General features: G+C 42.4%; 1 protein-coding gene across 2 annotated transcripts in view; it reads left to right on the top strand.

The window, feature by feature from the left end:
* Positions 1-9475, top strand: part of SAG (S-antigen visual arrestin) — a 17303-nt gene extending 7828 nt beyond the window's left edge. The window contains exons 10-14 of one of the 2 annotated variants that reach the window (XM_019473393.1): positions 492-629; positions 937-1014; positions 1895-1918; positions 2334-2398; positions 9066-9475. In XM_019473393.1, the coding sequence (XP_019328938.1) occupies positions 492-629; positions 937-1014; positions 1895-1918; positions 2334-2398; positions 9066-9109 (349 nt within the window). In that variant the 3' untranslated portion in view covers positions 9110-9475. Of the gene's footprint in view, positions 1-491; positions 630-936; positions 1015-1894; positions 1919-2333; positions 2403-9065 lie in introns of both variants that reach the window. The other variant, XM_009284303.2, reaches the window with a different exon arrangement.
* Positions 9476-10283: the final 808 nt, after the last annotated feature.

The following is a 10283-nucleotide window of genomic DNA, read 5'->3' as shown; positions in this document are numbered from 1 at the left end:
TTCTCCAGGCTAAACAGCCTCAGTTCCCTCAGCCGCTCCTCATAAGACTTGTTCTCCAGACCTCTCACCAGCCTCGTTGCCCTTCTCTGGACACGCTCCAGCACCTCAACGTCCTTCTTGTAGTGAGGGGCCCAAAACTGAACACAGTGTTTGAGGTGCGGCCTCACCAGTGCTGAGTACAGGGGCACAATCACTTCCCTGCTCCTGCTGGCCACACTATTTCTGATGCAGGCCAGGATGCCATTGGCCTTCTTGGCCACCTGGGCACCCTGCTGGCTCATGTTCATGTTTGTTCCTCTCTGCTGATTATAAAAGGAATTTTTCTGCCTAGGTTAGATGTAGACATCTGCATTGTAGACAACTAATTTTGGACAGATAAATTCCACATCTTTTGGATGGCTTTGTAATCTGTTTTGAAATTCTCTTGGTTGGGTGTGTGACACAAACCAGAGTGTGTCATTTTCCTTCTCTCATCTGCTGCTTATTTTCAGTGAAAAGGTGCAGCCAAACAGCAGCCTGACCAAGACACTGACACTTTTGCCCTTGCTAGCAAATAACCGGGAGACCCGGGAAATAGCTCTGGATGGAAAGCTAAAGGATGAGGACACCAACCTGGCTTCTAGTACCATGTGAGTAGGGTTTTAAATGGTCTTAGCTAGTGGAGTGTTATAAAGAAGAGGGGAGGATGGAGGAGACACTCATATCAGGAGTTTGTACCTGTAAATGTGCGTCCAGATGGGTAGATCTAAGTTGCATGACTTAGCCTATCATATTCATTCAGGGTGATCACAGATCTGAAGAGGTATTAGCTGTCCCTGAGGCTTGTCTGCTCTGTCAGTTTCAGGAGAATAGAATGTTCACTTAGTTCTTGCCCTAGCCATATATTGTTGCTCTGTTGCTATGCTGCCTAACACTGCTGTCTGTTTTCTCTGGTAGTGTTAAGGATGGAATAGACAAGACAGTGATGGGCATTCTGGTTTCCTACAAGGTCAAAGTGAAGCTCACTGTTCCAGGGTAAGAATAACAGACTTTTTGCTACATCTGCAGAGTTGAGAGGGGAGTGTGTGTACTTCATTGACGAGTGGGGAGAGGGCAGGACAGTCCACCCTAAGAGAAAGGACACATGTTGTAGGACATCAGGCTCCCTCTAAAGCATAAACTGCCTGGAAATCAGTCTTGGCCTATCCAAAGAACATGTCCTGAGCCAGAGGGGTTGGATTACCTTCCTTAGATACCATATGACTTTACGGCTGAAGTATGAACCTCTAGTTTGCATTGCAATTTTTTGTTCCAAGTCATAACTTATTTTGTGAGAACTGAGGTGAAACTTTGTGTGGGCCTTTATGTTGGCATTCTTGTTCTCCTAGAGCAGAAGGTAGAGACATCTGCCTGAGGGTCATAAATACTATAGCTCAGGTTCTGTACTGAGCCAGCTTTCTGGATGAAGCTGATGTCATCAATGTGAGCACACAGTGCAAAAGAGGACAAGGATAACTGTTGGTGATAGTCACTGTTTGCATTTTTATGTCATTCATCTATCCTTCTTTCTAGTATAAAAATGAGTCAATGATTTGCCTAAAGCGTGATAAAATGACTGCTGCCTTCTGTGGTCCTCCAATTGCCCATGTCCTTTGGCTCTCAGAAAAGGAGCCATGCCCAAGACTTGGTCAGGGGTTCAAAAACTTAAAACTCTTTCTCCATGAGAAGGACATGAAAAATGAAAATTACCTTTTTTAAAAACAAGTTTATTTTTATGTTACACTTGTGGCAAGTAGAGAAGAGTATATAAGTAAGGTGATATCAATAGTCCACCAATAAAACAGCATTTGGTAGAGCATCAGAATGGAAAGGCACTAAATAGGCTTGTGGTTTTTCTCCTTATTTTCTTCTGTAGCATGCTGGGAGATCTCACCTCCAGGTAAATATCTTTCTCTTCAGACTATTCAGTTGTAGTTGTTAATTTGCCTTTTTACTCTCTTTCCTATTCCCTTTCCTGCCTCCCTAAAAAAAAAAAATAACTATCCCTTAAGCCGATAGAAATAAAAGTCTGCATTCAGCTGTGAAAATGAAGCAATTACAAAAATAGCTCTGATTTTGTGTACATGCAAGTACATTCAGCACATAATAAACCTAGTTTATCAAAGTGGATATGCCTGGGATATTGGTGGAGAAATCAGAGTTTAACTCTCTTTGAGGGGAAAATTATGATTAGAAAAAGATGAAAGAGTGCGTGAAGCTGGAGTTCAGGGCTTGGGCTGGCCTGAGGTGGGAAGGGGACTAAACCAGGCATGAACAGAGCTGTGGATCTGATGCATTCTCTCTTCTCCCCAAAGTGAAGTGGGCACAGAGCTGCCATTTCGTCTCATGCACCCCAAACCTGAGGAAAAGAAACCAGCAGGTCAGTTATGCCTGTTTTTTGCCTTTCTTCATTAACAGACTCACGTGAAATCTTACCATTGCAAGGCTTATAGGGATTTGTTCTACAGGAAGCCTTTAGAGTCTACAAGACTCCAGTATGGGGGCTGCTCTGTGTGTGTGTATATGCATGTGTGTATGTGTATATCTATCTATCTCAACCTCAAGGCACAAAATAACAGGGAGAAGAAGGGATGCTAAGATGGGAGAAGGTGGAAATGGGTCATGTTCCCTTTTTCTTTCAACCATGGAATCACAACTCAAAGCACAGGGGCTTGAGGAAGGACTGCACAGATAAATCTCAGGACTACTGTGCAAAATGTCCTGAATGAAGCTGTCAGCAATTCCCAGCCGGATTCCAATATAGCAAACAAGAATCTGTCACAGAAAACACCTAAGACACATGAGCATTGTAAAAAGCAGAATACTTTTAAGCAAAGTTAAGAGGTGATAAAACTGTTCATAATTTTAGAATCCCCGTTATCTTGATGTGGCATTGGCCATGGTGTCTGTGATGTGGCCTTCATGTTCAGTGGGTTCAGAAAGGAATGTCTCTTCAGAGTCAGGTCAGTAAATGGAAGTATGGGAACTTTAAAGCTGTGTAAGGAGCTAGCCTTCCCCAGGCGTGTCAAGGCTTGGGATCAGATGCCAAAACTGCAGGCTGTCTTGAGCATCTGTGTTCTCCTCCCACTTCCTCAGGCCCTGGCTGGCTCTGTTCTCTAATGGTGAACATGAAGAAACTGCAAGGTGCTTGCACTAAATCAGAAGCTCCTGTACAGCATCTGAAGAAGCTATTGAACACAAAACACTATGCCAGCTTTTTGATGTTGGAGCTGTTGTAGATGAGTCATCTTGTCCTGCCCTCTGTATTTAGACAAAGTTGCATGGGCTTCAAACAAAAATCCATGGCCGCTTCTGCACTGCTTTTCTCTTTCTTTTTTCTTTGGGCCCAAACTTACCTAAAGCTGCTATACCTAAGAACATGACCGCAGGAAGAAGGTGGAGGAGGCTATGAAAGGAGTTATCCCAAGATAGATGCCATGTTCTATATCGGAAGCATTAGAGAGGGGTGACTTCAGTCCTTACTGTGTGGAATTGTTGGAGGAATCAAATATGAGTGATGACAAGAGAGATTGGTGATCCTCTCCACACTCAGTTGCTCTGGTTGGGAAACAGTATTTGCTAATTATGGATGTGCTGGAGTGGGCAAAGGTAGGTTTCTTCATTCTTTTTTGAGAATTGCACCATAGGAAACTCTCATTTTGACTGGGAAAACCCCTGCTGTGAGCTATGCCAGCAGGGCCTCTCAGCACAGACACAGAACATGCTCATAGGAGTTTTTTGTGCATGTTACACCCCCATCAGAGTAGTGCAATGAGTCTAGGAAGCGCGCCTTCAGGACAAATCCACAAGGCCTATTCCCCTCTCACCCCCTTTCTGCTGTGGCCCCACAGGAGACAGCCACATCACCGAAGAGTAGCACAGGACACCCCACAGCAGCATGCGGCCCACAGCTGCCTCCAGCTGGCCTGTGAGATGGAAATCGGGTCCTCAGGGTTGGTCCATAGGACTACTAATGTTGGATCACCTTGGAGAACCTGCTGTGAAGCAAATGCTTTTGTTGACATAGCTGTGCCCATGCTGTGGGTTTCCCTTTCACGCTGCAGGCCAGCGAAGCTCTGCCAGCAAAACACTGACATTGCTGCACGCTTGATCACAATCTCAAATGGGTGACTTATTGTGGGAGAGCCGCTTTGGCAAGGGTCTTCTGTCTCTTCTGGTAGCTTGTACATACGGAAGCATTTCCGTCAGACCTTCCTGCAGCTACCCCTCTGCCCAGGAACTGGGTGAGGGGCTAGGACTGACACTAGCGGCCCCAGGAGCGGTGGCTGGTGAGGGCCATCTAGTGTCCGTGGGGAGCCTCGCAGGGCAGAGGTGCTGGTGGGGCAGCTCAGGGCTGCAAAATCTGGAGCTTTCATGGATACTGAGAAAAGCTTGAAAACTTCAAAGAATCATCCAAAGGCTTAGGCCATTTTTAGAATGGTGTGAATTTTTTTACATGACATTTTTTGGTATTAACAATGCCGCAACCCCCTTTTTATTAGTTATGCTTCAGACAGATAATTCTGGCAGAAGCATTTGTAATATGAGGAAAAATGGAAGTCAGTTCTCCCTTCTAAGATCATTTCAAAGGATGGCTGATACACTCCTTTATATAGTAAGCTCAAAAGGATGTGGGCAGAAGACTTTACAAGGGAAATGGAGAACTGCAATATTTCTCAGATCGCTTCCCCCAACACATCCTCTTACCAAAGGCACAGCCCACGTATTGTTTGCTACATCAAAGTTTTTTAGGAGCTTGCTGTCAGAAGACAGCTATGGTTCATGTATTTTCTACAGATGGAAATTGTGAGTTTCTTACAAATTGAAAAAAATACAGGTAGTTTCAGGAGCTTATCCCATGGGAAAGCCCTACAAATGGTTAACTCGAGAAGTAAATGCTTTCTCTTAAAAAAAGATACTGTAACACAACAGAAAATTCCTCTGAAGCCTGCATAGCTGACTTGAAAACCGTGCTGGAATGTGGTGTCTGAGCTCATTACAGGGAATAAAACGGTCTTCCATATAAAGCTGGTAAACTAAAACTCTTTCTGGCTTTATTGGCTGGTAGTTTTCCATGTCCTGTGCCTAATCGTCCCAATTGTGAGTTCATGCTTTTTAAATTTTTATTCTACCAGCTTAGTTCATAAACTCTGAGAAATAAGATGCATTTCATGAGTGAAATAACATCTAATTTGGAATCAAGCAAATCAAGACTTAATTGCAGAAATGAAGCTTCAACAAACAGTGTTTAGACTCTCAAAGGCCCCACAAGATGGAATTTTTCTTTGTTGGCTTGTTCGGCAGCCTCTGCAGTAGGTGTAGGGAAAGGTGCATGCACAGGGAATTTTGAGATCACTCCTTATCTTCTTTTTCTGTTCCCTTTTGTTTTTACTGATGAGTCAGTAGTAACTAGTTTGCCTATTGCATCTCCCTGCTTACTTGACTGTCACTTCATTTTAAGACACAGCTGGGAGAAAGGGAAGAAGTCAAAGCAACCATCTTATAGAGTCAAAGCTAAAGTGGGATTAAAAAATGCCACATACTATGATTTATTCCTTGCAGTGGAGTAATATCCTTTTCCCTTCTCTAGCCAAGGTGATTTATGGCAGAAGTAAATAAAACGTGTAGCATCAGTATATTTAATCATGCAGGGCTGATTTGAGTGTTGAGAACCTCAGAAAGATAAGCTTCTCAAGAACACCGTTTAATTTTTTTTAGGGCCAAACTGGGGCAAGTGTGATCAACTGCTGTGTGCTTTATTTCACAGCAGATTGCTTTGCCCTTTTTATTTGTCTGTGAGCGAGCTCTGAAGCATTCATCACTCAGTAAAAAGCAGGTCTGTCAGAGTGCATGGCTATTGCAGATTGCTCTCTCTTTTCTGTGTCTGGAGGAGACAGAAAAGGTACAGCTTACTACCTTTCCTTTCCCATGTTTGTTTATAGCTTCCTTGCCTTGGACTTCTTGTAGGCCAGCATTTGCATGTTTCATGTGTGCTGGTTTTGCAACTGGTTTTGGACCTATGTGGTTCACAGGTGGTTATTTTTAGGCAAAGCAGCTCCTGTCTCATTGGCAGTCTGTCTTTTCCACCTGTTGACAAAAATGGATAGAGATCTGTTTCTTTTAAAGATAGATTCAAACTGGGCTTTGTCTCTTCATGCTTCCAAGACCTTTCCCAGCCAGCAGTTAGCCCAGAAGCTCCTGCTGGGTTTTTCCTCAAGGCTGTGGTCTCAGTGTGAGTTCTTTGGTCTGGGGTTTTCCTGCCCTTCTCCTGATGTTTTACATTTTGTGGGCCTATGTCTTGGACACTGGCCTTTGTTTTGGCTGTTGTTCAATAAATGGTCATTTATCTGCTCCCTTGTTAAACTTGCACAAAAGGGCTGGTTTCAAGAAACCCATAAATGCTTTGTCCCTTTAATATTAAAGCTATACTTGCCCTGTATTGGTATTGTAACTTTCAGAAATTAGTGAATTTTTTAAGCACTTTAACGTCTTGAAAAATAACACAGCCTACTCCCTTCCCCCCTGCCCCCCCCCTAAAGTTAAGAGAGGTTAAAAGCAAGCTTATAATGAAAATTACCATATGCCACAACTTTAATTATATGGAATCATTTCTGTGGCTGCATAATAAAAGCTTACAGAAAACCCTCTGCAGAGAGTACGATGACATTTTGGAGCCTCGTTGATCCTTGAACACAGCCCTCTCTCATCCCAACCCTCAAAACAATTGCTGGGATGCCAGTTAAAAAAAGAAAAAGTCTACCCATTTTCAGGTTCCTGAGAATTTTTCAATGTTGTAATGTTAAATAAGCCACAGGACAGCAAGATAACTATGTGGAGTGGGCCTAACTCCTGCTAGGGTGCTAATGTAGCCATTTAACAAGCTACATGTTAGTATAGTAGCCTGAAGGTAAAGTAGTGCATCTTTGAATGTAATCTTACATCTGAGGTATATGATAAGCATTACTCTACTACCACACTACCTATGTATTGATTCAGTAAGCATTTATCTGACAGTAAAGTATATGCCCAACTGAAACAATACCTATTTTCCCCCCTCAACCCATTTTGTAAAATTGGCTTCAAACCGCATTGGTGGGTATCACTTAGCTTCACCCACATCACTGATGTCCCTGTTTCCATAGTAATCAATGTACTTCAAAGAGGGGAAAGAGAACAGACTGTTTAAAGAATAAAAATTGGAGGAAAAATGAAATGACAATGATGCTTTATGTGTTGGAAATTTTTAAAGTTCTAAATATTTCATTTTAAATCCATTTCAATCAAGCATGTATGCCCTGAGACTTTCCAGACTTCGTCTTGGCTTCTGTGAGTGGAGGAAACCATCCTTTCCGAGCCTGGATAGACACCATCATGCATGTCTTTACATGATCCATCCTTTGAGGCATTTTTGCTAGAGTGGCCCCATTTGGCACATTTTTAATGCTGACTTTTCCAGCAGTGCTAGTTGCCATTTGTTGCTCTTGATTTCAGGCTTGCGTTGTGGGTGGGAATTCTCCAGGTAGCGAGTTATCCAGTCAGTGAAGCATCCCAGATCCCTGACAACTTCTGTAGAAGAATGGCCTAGGTGCGCTTTGCTTCCTGACTTAAACTCATGAGAAGTAAGCCAGTGAAGCAACTGTTACTTGCTAAAGTAACTGTGAGAACAAAAAAATCCATGCCCCCATTTCATCACTGCAATAGAGTCTGTTCTGCTTATTTTAGGCTGTGCTGAAACAGCTTCCAAGGAATCCTGCTAGCAAGCAGGATTCATTATGGTGTGGTTAGCAAAGATCCCATTGAAGAAACACAAGTGCCAAAGGTCTCAGGATTATATTTAGGCAACGATGAAATCAGGAGTATTGCCTCAAGTGCATAAACTATCTATGAGAGACCACCTAGGCCTTTCTGTATTCTGACCTTGTTTGATTTTAATACCTTCATGTGTTTTGAATAAGAACATAGTCTTCTTATCAGCTCACTACTTAAATTACAGTGACAGACCAATTAAGACTAACATCATGTCACGCAAGCACTGTCATCTCTGAGTAGAAGTGTGTGCACAGATGTCTCCCACAGCTGTGACCACTAGCAAGCATAAGTGGGAAAATCTGTCTTTGTTTCTGAGCCCTTCTGATGTCTTGGGCAGCATTGCTAGAGTGCTTTTCCATTTGGGAGATCAAGTTTTGCTTCATCAGGTGCATGTATGCACATTTTGAGACTTTCTGGAATTCTCCTTGTATTGCTGCAAATCCTACCGCTTGTCACTGTTTTGTCTTGTCAGTTTATAAATTTTTGCTGGTTTTAACATCCCCTGTTCTAACTACTTGGTGTGTCTTTTTTCCTCCTTTACTGCATGCTGATGACTGCAGGGAAGGATAAGTAAGTTTCCTTTAATGATATTTCACATTCTAGCTGCAGTTGTGCATTGACTCTTTGAAAACTCCTCAAAATTGTACAAAAATCCACAGGGTTCACAGAGTACGAGCTTAAATCCAAAGTGAGTAAGTTGCTGTGGCTTGACAAATTACTGCTATCAGTTGAACAGCAATGACTGACCATATGAAACTAGTTTAAGAGAACATGTTTTGCCTCACAGTTGGAGGGAGGGATGTGTTTGTAGTCAGCTGATGCTCTGTAGCTCTAAGTTTCAGGAACTCAATAGGTTTGACCATGTGCCCCTATTTTAGTACAGAAGGAATAAGGATGAAAGGTTTCACATTTTATTTCTAGACAAAGACCCTTTCAGGCTGCAGACTATTCAGCTAGCTGATAAATATTTAGCTGGAATGGACATGATTCGGTACAGATGAAAACCTCCTCGGTTTGTGTCCTGACTTGCTCAATCAACTGCTTTTCATACTAGCTAGAATACCACCGATGAAGATGGTGTCTGTGGGAATGTGATCCAAATCCCTTTGCAGACAATGGAAACATTACCAGAGTCTGCTCCGGGCTTCTCTTCTTCCTCCTATGTGTTGCCTTTAGTCTGCTGGTATAAAAAAAATTGCTAACATCATTTTGAAAGACCTGTGTTTCTTCCATTTCAGTGAAGCAGAGCTGGTATTTGAAGAGTTTGCTCGTCAACAGCTAAAAGATGTGCTTGATGATGAAGACAAGAATACGTCCTCACCTGATGAGTGACTAAAAGAACAAGCTGCTAGAGAAGCTATGTAGTGTGGCATCAATTAGAAATTTAGGACCTAGGTTTCTAGTAAACTGCATGTTCTCAGTGCATACATGGTCTTCCAGAGATCAACCCTGAGATCAATGGCCATAAAATCATGATTCTCTATTGCTTATTAAAAGTTTCAGCTCTAGAAGAATGTAGCAAACTCAAAACCTGATGCTTACTCAGCTACCAGAGGAGGACAGGAAGGCTGCCATGCCATGACTTCTGCTTTCAGGGCTACCTAATAAAAAGGTTGGTTGCTTTCACCACTGCTGAGAGCTTAAATGATGGTTTGTGCAGCCTGCCTAGACTTACTCGGTGTCAAAGAGTCTCTGACTTTGAAATGCTAGTGAACCAAGTCCTAGTCTGAAAGGCTGGCTTGCAGCCTTTGGTGATTCACTGAAGTTTCTCAGCAGACTATACAAAACTGATTTTATTTCCTTTTGGTTGCTTTTGCATTTTGGTTGCTTTTGCATTTATGCTTTACCAAACTCACCTAGTGAATATTCTCAGTGCTTGCACTGTCTCCCTGTATAGCTTACATCTACTTTCCATACCATTAAATGTCTTGCAAGTCATCTTCCACAGCAGCTATAATGCTGAGATAGTGTTAGCTTTCTAGCAATATTCTTAACAACCACATTATTCAAGATGAGAGAAATGTGCACTGTCCATGAATTCCTTAACAAAGCTCCCTATATACAAGCCCAAACAACTGCTAGTCCAGACTGATCCTATATTTAATCTAGTTTCCTGTATGCAACAGTGCTTCAAAAGAGGGTGCAGTAAAATTAAAGAGGAAATTATGGGGCAGCCTGCCCTGAGGAGCCTTTTCCAACATCCATCTGCCAGAGGTCGGTTTATGCTCTAAGAAATGAGATTGTATTCTGCAAACTTTGTTCTCTCTTGTTGGTCTGGATATTCTCATTATCCATGTAAATGTCTAATCGTTTCCTGAATCTCACTTATATTTTGGCTGCAGTGAGTTGCATCAGCTAATTACATTTTGCATGTAAAATGACTGGTGCTTTCTTTTTCTTGTTTTTGTTCTAAATCTGCTTTTCAATGTCTCCTGGTTTCAATTCTCCTGGAAAGT

This window comes from Aptenodytes forsteri, unplaced genomic scaffold (genome assembly GCF_000699145.1).
Source record: "Aptenodytes forsteri isolate BGI_AS27 unplaced genomic scaffold, ASM69914v1 Scaffold278, whole genome shotgun sequence".
Classification (NCBI taxonomy): Eukaryota; Metazoa; Chordata; class Aves; order Sphenisciformes; family Spheniscidae; genus Aptenodytes; species Aptenodytes forsteri.
The sequence above is the reverse complement of the archived record's forward strand: the minus strand, read 5'-3'. Positions and strand labels throughout refer to the sequence as shown.